The sequence below is a fragment of the Oncorhynchus clarkii genome, chromosome 30 (genome assembly GCF_045791955.1).
Source record: "Oncorhynchus clarkii lewisi isolate Uvic-CL-2024 chromosome 30, UVic_Ocla_1.0, whole genome shotgun sequence".
In the NCBI taxonomy this organism is placed as follows: domain Eukaryota; kingdom Metazoa; phylum Chordata; class Actinopteri; order Salmoniformes; family Salmonidae; genus Oncorhynchus; species Oncorhynchus clarkii.
This window is the reverse complement of record NC_092176.1, coordinates 8,373,593-8,392,865: the sequence shown is the minus strand read 5'-3', so window position 1 is coordinate 8,392,865 and position 19,273 is coordinate 8,373,593. Positions and strand designations below refer to the sequence as shown.

The following is a 19,273-nucleotide window of genomic DNA, read 5'->3' as shown; positions in this document are numbered from 1 at the left end:
ATGCACAAAATAACATTCAAAATGGGTGAGTCTTTCCTTTTTTAAGTAGAACTTCAAAGTATTTTTACTTAGATATGTTACACTACTGATTTACAATTCTGTATGTATTGCGATTCTATACTGCGTTTTTATTGCGATTCGATGTTCCAAACATATTGCTCACTGTGTCTGCTGCAGAAACGAGGGAGCATGAGAGAACTATTTTTGATCAGTCATGGAAATTAAAGTGCTGAAACTTGTCTCGCCATTTAAAAAGGAAGATGGAGAACAAGTTATAGGAAAAATACTGCCGTTTTGGTGTAGCTACAGCTAATGTTAATTACCTAGCAAATGTTAAAAAATATATACAGGACCAGTCAAAAGTTTGGACACACCTAGTCCTTCAAGGGTTTTTCTTTATTTTTTTTAAACTATTTTCTACATTGTAGAATAATAGTGAAGACATGAACACTATGAAATAACACATATGGAATCATGTAGTAACCAAAAATGTGTTAATTAAACAAGTCAAAATATATTTTATATTTGAGATTCTTCAAAGTAGCTACCCTTTGCCTTGATGACAGCTGTGCACACTGTTGGCATTCTCTCAACCAGCTTCATGAGGTAATCACCTGGAATGCATTTCAATTAACAGGTTGGCCTTGTTAAAAGTTCATTTGTGGAATTTCTTTCCTTAATGCGTTTGAGCCAATCAGTTGTGTTGTGACAAGGTAGGGGTGGTATACAGAAGATAGCTCTATTTGGTGAAATGCCAAGTCCATATTATGTCAAGAACAACTCAAATAAGCAAAGAGAAATGACAGTCAATCATAACTTTAAGACATGAAGGTCAGTCAATGCGGAACATTTCAGGACACGTGTGGCTTCGTTCCCAGAACCAATGGGAAACCGAAAACGTACGTTCCCACAACTTCTAAGAAACCAAATGTGCTAGCTGGGCTGTCACTAAGTTCATTAGTCAGCAATGTGATACTGTGTGTTCAGACACATTTTTAAATGTATTTTATGCTATTGAGATAACTGGCATAGTTAGATATTCAAATGTCAGAGAGACTCGCATGACACACTTCTGTTGTAGGCACTCGCATATGCATCTGTTGTGATGACACGGGTCAGTGGTGGACCCATGGTGCTAGGTTTGCTGCGCTAGAGCAAAGTCCACGGAGATTTTGAAAATGGAAACAAGTGAACTGGACATCAACATTGATTGAAGAACACGTCAAGATCAGCATTCAGACACAAACATATTGGTTTGTCACGCCAAGCTTCAGATTGCTGATCTGAGCTAGGTAGGTAACTAACTTGACTAGATCCTTCTTTGTTCTAAGCTCATAGCCTGTTAGCAAATCTTGACTTTTAGCATTACACCAGTTTAAAAATAAAAAATAAAAACAATTAATGGGCAGGACATACTTTCCAATGTCTGATATTGGCAATAGAGGTCATTGATCTGCTCTTTTGGATTCATTAGAGATCATCACATTATACATTTGGTTGTTGCTCAAATAGGTTTTCACCCACAAACACAGTATGTTTTTATTATGGAAATCCAGTTTTCTAGAGAGGAAATGCTGTCTCAAAGCAGTGGTGCAGGCTGAAATGTGAGCTATCTCTCGCTCTCTCTCTCTCTCTCTCTCTCTCTCTCGGTGGAACGTCCCTCTTGCAGGGATATCAACTCTATGGTACTCCTAAACCCTGCACTCACGGCACACTACAGCTCTAATCGGGCTCGGCCTCCGGCCACACCCTGTCACAGCCAGCCCCACTTGGGAGACGTCCGCACAGTCCTCATATACAGTCCCCAATAGGAGAGAGGGAGGAAGAGAATAATGACTGCTGCAGTATCAGACGCACGGACGCAACAGGCCAACTGCCTCCTCTGTCTTTCTCTCCGCGCCTGGGCCTTGTGCTTGCTGTCTGTATAGGCGGGCACCTGGCTGGAACGCAGCCTGGTCTGCCCCGTCCATCTGTATGTCTGGGCTGCTTGAATGCTGAGTAGGTGGAGTGAAGAGGGGAGGCTGGGTAGTGTAGTAACCTTCTAGGATTGGTCACACGTCACAGTGCCTTAAGAGTGCAGGGGGAGGTGCTACGAGCTGTGTCCTGGTCTGGTGGTTGGGCTTGGGGGCGATTAGCATCAGTGTACTCCAGGCTGTATGGGGGGGTCCTTGAAAAATAAAATAGAGCCGCACTCTAGGAGCTCAGATGCAATAATTGAATAACCTAATAACCAGCGTTTTCACAGACACGCTGTCTTCATCGGGGTATAATGACAAACACTGCAGGTCACTAGTTTATATAGTTTCAAAGGACACACACAGGTGTCCGTAATCATGGACGGGTGTGGCTGGATATCATTGGTTCATTTACAGATCTAAATAGAAGACCGAAGGGAGCTAGAGTCTTTAAATGAAAGATCCAGGCAGCCTCTCCTAGGGAGGGTGACATGTTCGATGCCAATATAACGTAGGGACTAAATAGTGGTTTGCTTCCAAAAAGTGGGCCTCAACTGGTTACGTCGAGTTTTTGCACATAATTGTGCTACGATGCTCAGAGATTCGTACTTTTAATTCATGCTTTGTTTTACCCACAATTTTTAAAAATAAAATGAATAACTGCCTTAGTGGAGCGCGTGATAACACTTTTGATTGGGATTTGTTTCCCTGTATGGGAGTGTTTGAAGGATCTACATTTGTAAGTGCCATTGCATTGAGCATATTCATTTAACTTGTAGTTTCCATCCAGTAGAGGCGTAAATAGACGTTGTGTGGGGGTATTTTGAGGTGGTAAATCAGAGTTTGCTAATTGATCTCTGATTTTTCTGCCCCGCGAGAATACGACCAAAGGAGCTTCCGAAAACACATTACTGTCATCGGATCTTAGGATGTGCCAATGTTTGTGAACGATTCCCTTAATTTGTTCCGAGCACTTTGAATAGCGGGTAGTAAGAATGCAAGAATGCTTATTTTTGCGAGACTGTCCTTGACTGTTGATTTTGTCTCCCCACACCAGACGCACTGAGAACACGCAGGTTGAAACTCTGGACCAATTAGATTAATTTGAGGACAGGTCGAAAAAGCATTTATTGCTGTTGCTAGCTAATTTGTCCTGGGATATATACATTGGGTTGTTATTTTACCTGAAATGCACAAGGTCCTCTACTCCAACAATTAATCCACAGATAAAACGGTCAACCGAGTTTGTTCTATTAATCTCTCCTCCTTCAGGCTTCTTCTTCTTTGGACGTTATATAGCAGTTGGCAACCAACTTTAAGGTGCATTAGCTCAACCGACTGGACTGGAGGGGGAACCTCAGTTCATCTTTCAATCACTCACGTGGGTATATGTTCCTAAAAACCAATAAGCAGATGGGAGAGGCATGACTTGCAGTCCGTCGAGCTTCACAAATAGAACCAATTTAGAACCAAATAGAACCAACTATTTTTGCGCCTGGCCATGCAAACGCTCGCGAGCAGTGTGGGTGCAATGATTGAATAACATGTATGTCTGGTCAGCATGTTAGGGTCAGGTTGCAGAAGAAAATGGTCCATGGCTTCAACACCGCCCTCGTGTGGAACATTTGTGTATAACGACTCAACATCAAAAGTAACTAACAAAGTATTCTCAGGGAGAGGATCAAGAGACTCAATATTAGAGACCGTACTGCTGCTGTCTTTTACAAAGGACTGGCGCTGTTCTGCGAGTGATCTAATAAGTCAACGAAAGTCGATAAAGGGTCCGTTACTCCATCAATGCCCGCTACAATAGGGCGCCCCGGAGGTTTTGTAGCATTCTTGTGTAATTTCGGGAAAGTATAGAAAGTAACAATTTTAGGGTGTTGAATAGCCAAAAAGTGTATTTTTTGGGGGGTGATTTGACCAGAACTTAAATGCCCACCTAGGATAGTAAAGATAGTGTTCTGAAATTGGGAAGAGGGGTCACTTCTGAGTTTCTTTTAAAAAAAAAAGTATTGTCAAGCTGACACTCATTTACATACTGGAGGACGAGTACTACTGTACTGCAGTGCCATGCAGCAACTGTAGTGCAGATCTACTACAGGTAGCTAGCTACTTTGAGCGGTTTGTGAAGTTACTGTCTAAAGGAACAAAGGTTTCTCTGGACTCTGTATATCTCGTACTGGCAAAACTAAAACCGCTACTCTACAAATAAAATAAAGTTGCCAAAAGTTGAACTGGTTTCTGAAGACAGTGTTTACGGTTCACCTTAAAAGTAAATACATTGTGTAAAGCCCACTGTATTCTATTTCGCTTTAGAATAATACCTCATTAACCAATAAAAACCCTTGTATTGGGTAGTGCTTGTGTAGATAACACAACATGGGTACCATAATACTGGGTAGTTGTTGCCCTTAAACACAGGCCCGCGAGCAACTGCGGCCACTCATGAGTTCAGATTTTGAACATCGCAGTATGCCAGTGGAAGGGAGGACTGTAGCAGGTGACCCAACTGTGGTTTGTGACTACTCTGTCCCATTGTAGCCAATTCAGTTGCAGTCATTCTGTTACAGATTTTTTGTTGTTGACATTCTGTTACGGAATGACATGTTTTAAAATACTTAAATCATAAACTAAATTGTTATCAGTAAAAACAATGACATTATTGGTAGGTCTACCTTGTTACTTCTGTGAACTTTCATTAAATTAGAAAATATCTTCAATTTAAGTGTTTTTGTAACAGAATGGCAAGACAATACTTTTTAAACTTGCAGAAGGCATATAATTTCTGCAGCATTCAATGTAAATGTTGATATTAGTTGGCAAGGATCTTAACTTCAGCTTGATTGTGTTTTGAATACTTTTTCTTGTAGATGTTTTCTAAGAGCCCCTTTTCCGTCTGCTTGACCAGAAATCAAAGCATTTGCTTATTCCAAATTTTAGGATGAAAAATAGTTGAAAAAATGTATATATTCCTTTATTCCTCAAACATATAGACTCTTGGCTTTCATTTGACACCAAATTTGACAGGCTTTCTATGAACTTCACATGTTGGTGCTTATGGGTCCTTCTACATGGAAATGGACCAAACTTATGTTGTTTTGGTTTTGAGGGTCAACGGTGAGCCATTGTTTTGTTTTCGAGGAGCTTTAAAAAGTCCGGTGTGATAGAAATGTTTTTAGAGTTCACTTTTCGCACAGCCACTGAGAGTCGAGTTGTGCTCGTGCGTTTGAACTCGCTAGCTGCTCCAGTGCCGAAACCTGATTTTGCAAAGTGTGTTTTATTTATGAGCCTATAAATGTTTCACACATTCCATTTAAATATTCCCATTCATCCCGTGTTCATTAGGTCTGCTCAATCAAACACTCCATCAAACCTCTACTGGCCTGGGTGGTGTGGCTAGCATCCACACCAGCAATATGTCTCTATTTCATGGGATACGAGCTGCCCTGGGTGCTGCTGACTTGAGTTATATTTTGTTTGCTTTCCTGGACTTGTTATTTCTGTTAGTTTCTACTAGGGCCCTCAAACTCAACTCTGGCCCTCTCAGCGAGCTCCGCTGCATGTTTTCGTTGTTCCCCTCTCATCAGGAACCGATTTAGACCTAGGGACACCAGGTGGGTGGAATTAACGACAAGGTAAAACTAAAAAAACAGCAGGCTCCGGACCTCGTCGTGTTGGTGTTTGTTTGCTCTATGTTGGTTTTTAGTGCTCTTTTTGTGCGCGTGTGTAAGAGCGACAGATTGATGTGGTAATTTTCTGTGATGGGCAAGTCCCCTTGGTGTTTTTACTAATTGTTGAGGTGCTGTCGCGGGAAGTTTGCGGGGTTTTTGCGTCCATCCATGTGGTAAAGACTGTTTCAGAGAGAACCTGTGGCAGGAGGTGGTGTATTTTTGACTTCAACGTATCATTGGGTAGGAACATTTAGCCTCTTTCTAATAATTGGGAAATATATCCGCCCTGTCTCTCCTGTAAATTACGCCCTTGAGGATAACACTAAAAGGAGAGAAACGAGAGGTAGTAATGGGGGTTGGGGTTAGACAGAGGGGGGCAGAGCCCTCTTTCTCAAAAAGTATGTTTCACTCTACAGCAGCAGCAAATGGATTTCACAATTTCTGTAAATGGAGAGCTGCAGGGCTCATGTTTTGAAACGTTTAATGTACTGTACATGCTATTTATATTTGCTTATATAGTACTCACTTTCACTTTAAAATCAGGAATTCTGCTATTTGGTTAAGAAATGGCATGGTAAAAATCACAACAATATAACTAGGCTAGTCATTACTATAGTAGCCTATTAACAATAACACGGCGAAGGGAAACGTCATGTAACTTAAGTCCCTCTGTGTTTCAGAGAAGACACGGAAGGAGATCATGTCCAAGGGCTCCAGTGGCATGGAGGTCATCCTGGCAACCTTAGAGGTGAGTTCACATCCCGTTCCATTATGGTGTTTAATATAGTCTCAGAAATCGAGCACACATGTCGCTTGGGTTGCGTTTGCACAGGCAGCCTAATTCTGAACTGTTGGTCTTTTGACTAATCAGATCAGCTCTTTTGCCATGAATTAGGCAAAACATCAGAATTGGGCTGCCTGTTTTTAAATTATATATATTTTTTTTATAATGCCACATTCTGCTAATGTACAATACTGAAACATCATAAGCAGAGGGCATAAGGAGACAAACACATTAATAAAAAGGAATATCGTTGAGTAGTCATTTCTCACTATCGTGCCGACCCAAACCAAACTGAGCTTGCTCTGATATTTTTAGCAGGGTTCCAGCAACTGTGGTGGATGTGTAACCGGGCTGGAACAGTACGGTACGCTCGGCTCTGCTCGGCTGAGTAGTGTGAAAGGGGTACAGCTTACTTATAACAAGGACTATCAACGTCATGGTGTCCTAAAAGTATTGGAAATAATAGTCCTCACCGAGATACATGGCACACACTTGGTTTCGGCAATGGCTTTTATATCTCGCCATCTAGTTATTCTCCCCGTGTACTTATAAATCATTTGATGACAGATCAATCGCTTGCCTCGAAGCGAGCATAGAAGGCATTTAGCTTGTCTGGTAGGCTCGTGTCACTGGGCAGCTCGTGGCTGGGTTTCCCCTTTGTAATCTGTGATAGTTTGCAAGCCCTGCCAAATCTGACGAGCTTCAGAGCCGGTGTAGTAGCATTCGATCTTAGCCCTGTATTGACGCTAGTTCCTGTTTGATTGTTCGTCCGAGGGCGTAGGGGGATTTCTTATAAGCGTCCGGGTTAGTGTCCCGCTCCTTGAAAGTGCTAGCTCTAGCCTTTAGCTCAATGCAGATGTTGCCTGTAATCCAGTGGTCACCAACCTTTTCTGAGTCAAGATCACTTTCTGAGTCAAAAAGCAGACCGAGGGCTTAAACAGGGCTTACAAAAACGTAAGCCTATGCAACATTAACCAATTAAAAACACTTTTGTAGCATTGAGGTTTGTGCAGTAGGTTGTAAGCCCAATACATTATTACTGCATATTGGCTATACTTGAATTGCCCTGCCAATGTTGTTCTTCTCAGACCATTTTGAAATAAATTTTCTACATTTTAGGTATATGACCACACTGGTAATATAGAATTTGTTGTATTACTTGTGAGGAACAGCTGAGTGAGCATTTATTTTTTTATTTTGTACTGGACTGGTAGCCTGCATCTGATGTTCAGTCTGAGGGGAGGGAGGGAGCATCGGTGAGGCTGCCTCTTACCCGACTCTGGTTGTACCGTGAGTGGAGGGATAACACGCATGGCTTATAAAAAAGTGTTGACAGTGCTGAATAACAACTTAAACATGACCTTACTCATAAAAACAGCAGCTTTTTGCTGATTCGTTGAGTCTCTCTCTAGTCATCGTTTTACTTTTTTTTTTCAATCTTATATTATCAACTTTCCTGTGTGTTTGAGGCTTCTTTTCACAGTCTATGGCGTGAGGAAACAGTGCAGAAACGTTGATCTGAGCAATCTGATTGGCCAGCGGTAGGCCTATAAGTGCACTTGATTTGCTCTTGGGGCCTGTCAGGTAGCCAGAGTTCTACCTTCAAAATGGGAACACTTTGCCTTCCCGGCGCTAGGGCTGCTGAATCAAGTGCACCTACCACCAACAGCGCAAATCAAATAAAAACATTTGGAACGCAAGGCTTTCTCGTTTTTTTTTTTTACCGAAATGTTTGGTGATCAACTAGGAATGGCTTGGAGATCAACCAGTCGATCACGATTGACCGGTTGGTGTCCACAGCTGTACTCCATTGGTTCTGGTTGGGATATGTACGTACGGTCACTGTGGGGACGTCGTCGATGCATGCACTTGTTAATGAAGCCGATGACTGATGTAGTAAACTCCTCAATGCCGTCGGATGAATCCCGGAACGCTTTCCAGTCGTGTTAGCAAAACAGTCCTGTAGCTTAGCATGCGCTTCATCGGACTACTTCTGAAATGAGCGTGTCACTGATACTTCCTGTTTTGATTTTCTGCTTATAAGCAGAAATCCTGAAGATGGAGTTATGGTCAGATTTTCCTAATGGAGGGCGAGGAAGAGCTTTGTATGCATCTCTGTGTGTGGAGTAAAGGTGATCTGGATTTTTTTTCCCCCCTCTAGTTGCACAGGTGACATGCTGGTAGAAATTTGGTCAAACGGATATCAGTTTTTCCTGCCTTAAAATCTATGTGCATGAATGGCTGTTTGTTTTTTCTTAGGGTTGCAAAAGAGGGAATATTACTGGTAACTTTCAAAGTTTACCAGTATACCAGAATTATGGTAACTTTCGAGGATTTTATGGAATTTATCACATGACCTATATATATGCCTTTTTGGGTACTTCACATTGTCATGTGTCTGTAATTCTCTGGCCCTCTGTGTGGCCCTATCACATGTAAAATATATATACAATAAAAAATAGAATGACAAAACTCTAAAGCATAATCCTAAGTATAACCCACCAACTTAGTGTTTATAATGAGGGTTTCGGCATGACATATTATTTCTATTTTTACACCCTTTTATTTATTTTATATGTCTTTGTTGTTAAAGAGGGTTTCCCAAAAACACATCTTAGTTTTTGCCCTAGCACTACACAGCTGATTCAAATGATCAACTAATATTCAAGCTTTGATCATTTGAATCAGCTGTGTAGTGTTAGGGCAAAAACCTAATGTGCACTCCTTGGGCTCCCCAGGACCGAGTTGGGGAAACACTGTTGTAATTGTTTTGCCACCAAACTGGGGACAGTTGTCAAAAAATAAAATAAATGTAAGATTTGCAGAGTTAATAAGAAATAATGCCATTGTTGATTAGATGCTTCTTTTTCTTTTTTCATTAACAAGGTTATTTTCTCTAAAACCATATGGTCTGTTCACTAGAAACTCATGGACAATATGGACACATATTTAAAGAAAATATACTTTAATAACTAAAAATGTACTCATATAAAGTATAAATTACCAAAGTTACCATAGATTACCTGTGGTCCTCTGTAGCTCAGTTGGTAGAGCATTGCGCTTGCAATGCCAGGATTGTAGATTCGATTCCTATGTAAAATGTATGCATTTATGACTGTATGTCGCTTTGCATAAAATCATATGTTAAATGGCATATATTATTATTATTATTATAATGACTAAAATTACCAATGTTACCGGTAGTTTAGCAGCCCTAGTCTGTCTATGTGTGTGCACACATGTACGAATGTGTTTGTCATTGCTCACATGTTATTTTGTGTTGGTAATACCCAGCATGCTCTCTGTTTTTGATAGAACACACAGGATCTGCAAACTATCCTGAACATTCTGTACATTCTGAATGAGCTGTTAACTGTGGGTAAGTGATAACCGCTCTTTAACTGCATAATGGGAACTAACAGTTTCCTGTTTGACAGTGTCTTGCTCTCTGATTTGATGAGTGTCAAATTGTCTTGGGTGGAAACAGTGCTTTGATTGGGTAGATGGTGTGACTGAAGTGGTGGTTTGTTAGGCTGTGTTTACACAGGCTGCCCAATTCTGATATTTTTCGACCAATCGGATCAGCTCTGAAAAAGATCTGATGTGAAAAGATCGAATGTGATTGGTCAGAAGACGAATTAGTGGAATGAAATATCAGAATTGGGCTGCCAGTGTAAAACTGTGGCGATTGATTGACTTGTGGAAACTGAGATGGTTATTTGTACATTTGTGGAAGCTGTGTTAATGATAGGTGTGTGTGTGTGTCCCAGGTGGGGGGCGCAGGGTTGGTGTGTTTGTGTCCAAGGGGGGCACAGGCATCCTGCTGCAGCTGGTCCTAAGTGGCAGTAAAGAGTCTCTCCCCAGCGAGGAGCTCATGCTGCAGCTCCACTCACTCCTGGCCAAGGTTGGACCAAAAGGTACTATATATATATATATATATATATATATATATATATATATATATATATATATATATATATATATATACACACACACACTGTATGGGTACTCTACCGCTGTAACAAGAGCCCTAACATAGTCATTCAAACTTCTACCATAAACCATAATCCCTACCACAAACAGACAAATTCTCGCATGCACACTCCCTCTGTCTCTCTTTCTCCAGACAGGAAGTTTGGTGTGAAAGCCCGTCTGAACGGAGCTCTGAACGTCACTGTGAACCTGCTCAAACAGAACCTGCAGAACCACAAGCTGCTGCTGCCCTGCTTGCAGGTTCTACGGGTCTACTCCTCCAACTGTAAGTGTCCACATAGAGGCCTGTAATTTTCATCATAGGATCACTTCAACTATGACAGACAAAATGAGAGAAGAAAAAAAATCCAGAAAATCATATTGTAGGATTTTTAATGAATTTATTTGCAAATTATGGTCACCTACAAACAAGCAAGATTTCTGGCTCTCATAGACCTGTAACTTCTTTTTTAAGAGGCTCCTCTGTCCTCCACTCGTTACCTGTATTAATGACACCTGTTTGAACTTGTTATCAGTATAAAAGACACCTGTCCACAACCTCAAACAGTCACACTCCAAACTCCACTATGGCCAAGACCAAAGAGCTGTCAAAGGACACCAGAAACAAAATTGTAGACCTGCACCAGGCTGGGAAGTCTGAATCTGCAATAGGTAAGCAGCTTGGTTTGAAGAAATCAACTGTGGGAGCAATTATTAGGAAATGGAAGACATACAAGACCACTGATAATCTCCCTCGATCTGGGGCTCCACGCAAGATCTCATCCCGTGGGGTCAAAATGATCACAAGAACGGTGAGCAAAAATACCAGAACCACACGGGGGGACCTGGTGAATGACCTGCAGAGAGCTGGGACCAAAGTAACAAAGCCTACCATCAGTAACACACTACGCCGCCAGGGTCTCAAATCCTGCAGTGCCAGACATGTCCCCCTGCTTAAGCCAGTACATGTCCAGGCCCGTCTGAAGTTTGCTAGAGAGCATTTGGATGATCCAGAAGAAGATTGGGAGAATGTCATATGGTCAGATGAAACCAAAATATAACTTTTTGGTAAAAACTCAACTCGTCGTGTTTGGAGGACAAAGAATGCTGAGTTGCATCCAAAGAACACCATACCTACTGTGAAGCATGGGGGTGGAAACATCATGCTTTGGGGCTGTTTTTCCGCAAAGGGACCAGGACGACTGATCCGTGTAAAGGAAAGAATGAATGGGGCCATGTATCGTGAGATTTTGAGTGAAAACCTCCTTCCATCAGCAAGGGCATTGAAGATGAAACGTGGCTGGGTCTTTCAGCATGACAATGATCCCAAACACACTGCCCGGGCAACGAAGGAGTGGCTTCGTAAGGTGCATTTCAAGGTCCTGGAGTGGCCTAGCCAGTCTCCAGATCTCAACCCCATAGAAAATCTTTGGAGGGAGTTGAAAATCCGTGTTGCCCAGCAACAGCCCCAAAACATCACTGCTCTAGAGGAGATCTACATGGAGGAATGGGTCAAAATACCAACCTTGTGAAGACTTACAGAAAACATTTGACCTCTGTCATTGCCAACAAAGGGTATATAACAAAGTATTGAGAAACTTTTGTTATTGACCAAATACTTATTTTCCACCATAATTTGCAAATAAATTCATTAAAAATCCTACAATGTGATTTTCTGGATTTTTTTTCTCATTTTGTCTGTCATAGTTGAAGTGTACCTATGATGAAAATTACAGGCCTCTCTCATTTTTTTAAGTGGGAGAACTTGCACAATTGGTGGCTGACTAAATACTTTTTTGCCCCACTATATATACTGCTCACAAAAATAAAGGGAACACTTAAACAACACAATGTAACTCCAAGTCAATCACACTTCTGTGAAATCAAACTGTCCACTTAGGAAGCAACACTGATTGACAATAAATTTCACATGCTGTTGTGCAAATGGAATAGACAACAGGTGGAAATTATAGGCAATTAGCAAGACACCCCCAATAAAGGAGTTGTTCTGCAGGTGGTAACCACAGACCACTTCTCAGTTCCTATGCTTCCTGGCTGATGTTTTGGTCACTTTTGAATGCTGGCGGTGCTTTCACTCTAGTGGTAGCATGAGACAGAGTCTACAACCCACACAAGTGGCTCAGGTAGTGCAGCTCATCCAGGATGGCACATCAATGCGAGCTGTGGCAAGAAGGTTTGCTGTGTCTGTCAGCGTAGTGTCCAGAGCATGGAGGCGCTACCAGGAGACAGGCCAGTACATCAGGAGACGTGGAGGAGACCGTAGGAGGGCAACAACCCAGCAGCAGGACCGCTACCTCCGCCTTTGTGCAAGGAGGAGCAGGAGGAGCACTGCCAGAGCCCTGCAAAATGACCTCCAGCAGGCCACAAATGTGCATGTGTCTGCTGAAACGGTCAGAAACAGACTCCATGAGGGTGGTATGAGGGCCCTACGTCCACAGGTTGGGGTTGTGCTTACAGCCCAACACCGTGCAGGACGTTTGGCATTTGCCAGAGAACACCAAGATTGGCAAATTCGCCACTGGCGCCCTGTGCTCTTCACAGATGAAAGCAGGTTCACACTGAGCACATGTGACAGACGTGACAGAGTCTGGAGACGCCGTGGAGAACGTTCTGCTGCCTGCAACATCCTCCAGCATGACCGGTTTGGCGGTGGGTCAGTCATGGTGTGGGGTGGCATTTCTTTGGGGGGGCCGCACAGCCCTTCATGTGCTCGCCAGGAACCCAGCGGTTGGCCCTGGGTTCCTCCTAATGCAAGACAATGCTAGACCTCATGTGGCTGGAGTGTGTCAGCAGTTCCTGCAAGAGGAAGGCATTGATGCTATGGACTGGCCCGCCCGTTCTCCAGACCTGAATCCAATTGAGCACATCTGGGACATCATGTCTCGCTCCATTGCACCACAGACTGTCCAGGAGTTGGTGGATGCTTTAGTCCAGGTCTGGGAGGAGATCCCTCAGGAGACCATCTGCCACCTCATCAGGAGCATGCCCAGGCGTTGTAGGGAGGTCATACAGGCTCGTGGAGGCCACACACACTACTGAGCCTCATTTTGACTTGTTTTAAGGACATTACATCAAAGTTGGATCAGCCTGTAGTGTGGTTTTCCACTTTAATTTTGAGTGTGACTCCAAATCCAGACCTCCATGGGTTGATAAATTGTCAATGGAAATCAAATTTTTGTGTGATTTTGTTGTCAGCACATTCAACTATGTAAAGAAAAAAGCATTTAATAAGAATATTTCATTCATTCAGATCTAGGATGTGTTATTTTAGTGTTCCCTTTATTTTCAAATCAAAATCAAATCAAATTTTATTTGTCACATACACATGGTTAGCAGATGTTAATGCGAGTGTAGCGAAATGCTTGTGCTTCTAGTTCCGACAATGCAGTAATAACAAGTAATCTAACTAACAATTCCAAAACTACTGTCTTGTACACAGTGTAAGGGGATAAAGAATATGTACATAAGGATATATGAATGAGTGATGGTACAGAGCAGCATAGGCAAGATACAGTAGATGGTATCGAGTACAGTATGTACAAATGAGATGAGTATGTAAACAAAGTGGCATAGTTTAAAGTGGCTAGTGATACATGTATTACATAAGGATACAGTCGATGATATAGAGTACAGTATATACGTATGCATATGAGATGAATAATGTAGGGTAAGTAACATTATATAAGGTAGCATTGTTTAAAGTGGCTAGTGATATATTTACATCATTTCCCATCAATTCCCATTATTAAAGTGGCTGGAGTTGAGTCAGTGTCAGTGTGTTGGCAGCAGCCACTCAGTGTTAGTGGTGGCTGTTTAACAGTCTGATGGCCTTGAGATAGAAGCTGTTTTTCAGTCTCTCGGTCCCAGCTTTGATGCACCTGTACTGACCTCGCCTTCTGGATGATAGCGGGGTGAACAGGCAGTGGCTCGGGTGGTTGATGTCCTTGATGATCTTTATGGCCTTCCTGTGACATTGGGTGGTGTAGGTGTCCTGGAGGGCAGGTAGTTTGCCCCCGGTGATGCGTTGTGCAGACCTCACTACCCTCTGGAGAGCCTTACGGTTGAGGGCGGTGCAGTTGCCATACAAGGCGGTGATACAGCCCGCCAGGATGCTCTTGATTGTGCATCTGTAGAAGTTTGTGAGTGCTTTTGGTGACAAGCCAAATTTCTTCAGCCTCCTGAGGTTGAAGAGGCGCTGCTGCGCCTTCTTCACGATGCTGTCTGTGTGAGTGGACCAATTTAGTTTGTCTGTGATGTGTATGCCGAGGAACTTAAAACTTGCTACCCTCTCCACTACTGTTCCATCGATGTGGATAGGGGGGTGTTCCCTCTGCTGTTTCCTGAAGTCCACAATAATCTCCTTAGTTTTGTTGACGTTGAGTGTGAGGTTATTTTCCTGACACCACACTCCGAGGGCCCTCACCTCCTCCCTGTAGGCCGTCTCATCGTTGTTGGTAATCAAGCCTACCACTGTTGTATCGTCCGCAAACTTGATGATTGAGTTGGAGGCGTGCGTGGCCACGCAGTCGTGGGTGAACAGGGAGTACAGGAGAGGGCTCAGAACGCACCCTTGTGGGGCCCCAGTGTTGAGGATCAGCGGGGAGGAGATGTTGTTGCCTACCCTCACCACCTGGGGGCGGCCCGTCAGGAAATCCAGTACCCAGTTGCACAGGGCGGGGTCGAGACCCAGGGTCTCGAGCTTGATGACGAGCTTGGAGGGTACTATGGTGTTGAATGCCGAGCTGTAGTCGATGAACAGCATTCTCACATAGGTATTCCTCTTGTCCAGATGGGTTAGGGCAGTGTGCAGTGTGGTTGAGATTGCATCGTCTGTGGACCTATTTGGGCGGTAAGCAAATTGGAGTGGGTCTAGGGTGTCAGGTAGGGTGGAGGTGATATGGTCCTTGACTAGTCTCTCAAAGCACTTCATGATGACGGAAGTGAGTGCTACGGGGCGGTAGTCGTTTAGCTCAGTTACCTTAGCTTTCTTGGGAACAGGAACAATGGTGGCCCTCTTGAAGCATGTGGGAACAGCAGACTGGTATAGGGATTGATTGAATATGTCCGTAAACACACCGGCCAGCTGGTCTGCGCATGCTCTGAGGGCGCGGCTGGGGATGCCGTCTGGGCCTGCAGCCTTGCGAGTGTTAACACGTTTAAATGTCTTACTCACCTCGGCTGCAGTGAAGGAGAGACCGCATGTTTTCGTTGCAGGCCGTGTCAGTGGCACTGTATTGTCCTCAAAGCGGGCAAAAAAGTTATTTAGTCTGCCTGGGAGCAAGACATCCTGGTCCGTGACTGGGCTGGATTTCTTCCTGTAGTCCGTGATTGACTGTAGACCCTGCCACATGCCTCTTGTGTCTGAGCCGTTGAATTGAGATTCTACTTTGTCTCTGTACTGGCGCTTAGCTTGTTTGATTGCCTTGCGGAGGGAATAGCTGCACTGTTTGTATTCGGTCATGTTACCAGACACCTTGCCCTGATTAAAAGCAGTGGTTCGCGCTTTCAGTTTCACACGAATGCTGCCATCAATCCACGGTTTCTGGTTAGGGAATGTTTTAATCGTTGCTATGGGAACGACATCTTCAACGCACGTTCTAATAAACTCGCACACCGAATCAGCGTATTCGTCAATGTTGTTATCTGACGCAATACGAAACTCCCAGTCCACGTTATCCCATCTCCCAGTCCACGTGATGGAAGCAGTCTTGGAGTGTGGAGTCAGCTTGGTCGGACCAGCGTTGGACAGACCTCAGCGTGGGAGCCTCTTGTTTTAGTTTCTGTCTGTAGGCAGGGATCAACAAAATGGAGTCGTGGTCAGCTTTTCCGAAAGGGGGGCGGGGCAGGGCCTTATATGCGTCGCGGAAGTTAGAGTAACAATGATCCAAGGTCTTTCCACCCCTGGTTGCGCAATCGATATGCTGATAAAATTTAGGGAGTCTTGTTTTCAGATTAGCCTTGTTAAAATCCCCAGCTACAATGAATGCAGCCTCCGGATAAATCGTTTCCAGTTTGCAGAGAGTTAAATAAAGTTTGTTCAGAGCCATCGATGTATCTGCTTGGGGGGGGATATATACGGCTGTGATTATAATCGAAGAGAATTCTCTTGGTAGATAATGCGGTCTACATTTGATTGTGAGGAATTCTAAATCAGGTGAACAGATGGATTTGAGTTGCTGTATGTTTCTTTCATCACACCATGTCACGTTGGCCATGAGGCATACGCCCCCGCCCCTCTTCTTACCAGAAAGATGTTTGTTTCTGTCAGCGCGATGCGTGGAGAAACCCGTTGGCTGCACCGCTTCGGATAGAGTCTCTCCAGTGAGCCATGTTTCAGTGAAGCAAAGGACGTTACAGTCTCTGATGTCCCTCTGGAATGCTACCCTTGCTCGGATTTTTTTGAGCAGTGTATGTATATATGAAATGTTTTGCTCTAGATTGTAGGAAATGGAAGTTACAGGTGTTCAAAAAACACACAAAAAATACCAAAGGGGGTCTCTACCCCCCCGGATGTACTCAGCAGCACAACCTTTTTAAAAGGGGGAGACCCCTGATCAGAACCATACATTTGACAGACAGTTATTAACCTAATGTACTGTTGTCATAGGCAGGGTTCTCCAGAAAGAATGTAAGAGAGGCGCTGTGCTGCCTTGTGGACTGGCTGCACCACTATATATACACACAGAGTTTACAACACATTAAGAGAAGTGTAGATGAAGGGGAGGAGATTGGTTAAAGAAGGATTTTTAAGCCTTGAGACAATTGAGACATTGATTGTGTATGTGCACCATTCCAGAGGGTGAATGAGCAACTCAAAAATTGGATGGTGTTCCTAATTTAGGTTTATATATATACAGTGCCTTGCGAAAGTATTCGGCCCCCTTGAACTTTGCGACCTTTTGCCACATTTCAGGCTTCAAACATAAAGATATAAAACTGTATTTTTTTGTGAAGAATCAACAACAAGTGGGACACAATCATGAAGTGGAACGACATTTATTGGATATTTCAAACTTTTTTAACAAATCAAAAACACATATATCTTTATGTTTGAAGCCTGAAATGTGGCAAAAGGTCGCAAAGTTCAAGGGGGCCGAATACTTTCGCAAGGCACTGTATATATATATATATATATATATATATATAAAAAGGCAATCTTAGGCACTAGATTGCAGGAAATGTCAGTTATAGGTGTTCATAAACGCAACAATCTCTAAATCCAAAGGGGGGGCACTGCTTATTGTTGCCATAGGAACCATAAATCTGACTGACAGTTACTAACCTACTGTAGCCAACTCCTATATGGTGTTATTGTGGAGGGCACTGAGGTTCAGTTTGTTTGTCTTCAGCTGTGAATGCTGTGTCCCTGGGGAAGAATGGAGTGCTGGAGCTCATGTTCAAAATCATCGGACCCTACAGCAAAAAGAACACCAGTCTGCTGAAGTAAGTGTGTGTGTGTGTGTGTGTGTGTGTGTGTGTGTGTGTGTGTGTGTGTGTGTGTGTGTGTGTGTGTGTGTGTGTGTGTGGGGGTTGGCTGTTTTTGACCCCTTTCTCTGGATGTCTTTTACTTAACAGAGTATCCCTGGACACACTGGGGGCTTTGCTCAAATCCAGTAAGTACTTTTTTTTCGCCTTCTCTCTGCAGTGTCTAAGGACAATGTCATGGTTTTTCAGTAACAGTGCTATTGTCTGTGCCGATTACCAACCAGTGTGTCCTTCCCTCCCTCCCCCGCTCGCTCTCTCACTCTATCCACCCCTTTATCCTTCCCTTCCTCTCTCCATCACCCTCCCAATCCCTCTTTCTCCCTCCTCTCCGTCCATCCAACCCTCCCTCCCTCAGAGACGAATGCCCGGCGGGCGGTGGACCGGGCCCATGTGCCCGTCCTGCTGTACATCTACCAGGACTGGCACCGCAACGACACGCGCCACCGCCACATGTTGATCCGCAAGGGCGTCCTGGGCTGCCTGAAGAACATCACCAACATCAAGCTGGGCCGCAAGGCCTTCATCGACGCAGACGGGATGAGGATCCTCTACAACACCTCTACTGTGAGTACGGTGACAAAACTCCCAAAAAGTAGTGCCGGAGTCTGTTGTAGCAGTCTAAGTTCGCGACTCTGGACCACATACTCCTGGCGACGGGGGTTCGAGACCCTTCTCGCCACCCCCCTCTGTCTATGCACCTAGCCTTAATCCCAACTCTCTCCTCACAACACCCTCACCTCGAGTCTCACCTTTTACATTACACCAACACGGATGGTAAATGATGAATCTGATGACGGTGTGGATGACGATCAGTAGTAATGATGGTGATGTGTTGTTAGGAGTGCCTTCCAGTGAGGACTCTGGACCCTCTGATCAACACCTCCAGCCTTATCATGAGGAAGTGCTTCCCCAAGAACCGCCTCCCTCTGCCCACCATCAAGAGTGTCTTCCACCACCAGCTGCCTCACGTTCCGGCAGGAGGGCCCGTCGCTCAGCTCTACAACCAGCCCCTGGGGGGTGAGGCTCACACGCATACTATACTCACAATGCTTGCGGAGCCACTTAGATCACCCCAATGGTCACTGCACACAGTTTACTCACACGCTCCACCACAGATGTCCCTTTCAGGAAGACCCATATACCAGTTCTACACCAAAGCCCCCATAGGGTAAGACTTGTCACAATAAGTAGTAGCCTAACCGCTACGGAGTCACACTCCTCAGTCTAGTATCACACTACTAACACAGTAGAATACAGTCTCCTCTAACATTAAGGAACTCTTAACTCAAGAACTTTCACTCTTACTGACTGTTGTTCATCATGTCACCTCACTCTTTAAGCCATGTGCCCGGGTGCCCAATCAAGATGCCAGATGTTCTTTC

The 19,273-nt window shown here is 43.9% G+C and overlaps 1 protein-coding gene across 4 annotated transcripts in view; it reads left to right on the top strand.

The window, feature by feature from the left end:
- Positions 1 to 19,273, top strand: part of LOC139389439 (cytosolic carboxypeptidase 1-like) — a 43,320-nt gene that overhangs the window by 6,688 nt on the left and 17,359 nt on the right. For all 4 annotated transcript variants that reach the window (XM_071136199.1, XM_071136198.1, XM_071136196.1 and 1 more), the window contains exons 4-11: positions 6,310 to 6,377; positions 9,729 to 9,792; positions 10,184 to 10,330; positions 10,540 to 10,671; positions 17,756 to 17,849; positions 17,982 to 18,019; positions 18,247 to 18,455; positions 18,731 to 18,908. In XM_071136199.1, coding sequence (XP_070992300.1) covers positions 6,310 to 6,377; positions 9,729 to 9,792; positions 10,184 to 10,330; positions 10,540 to 10,671; positions 17,756 to 17,849; positions 17,982 to 18,019; positions 18,247 to 18,455; positions 18,731 to 18,908 — 930 coding nt within the window. The remainder of the gene's footprint in view (positions 1 to 6,309; positions 6,378 to 9,728; positions 9,793 to 10,183; positions 10,331 to 10,539; positions 10,672 to 17,755; positions 17,850 to 17,981; positions 18,020 to 18,246; positions 18,456 to 18,730; positions 18,909 to 19,273) is intronic.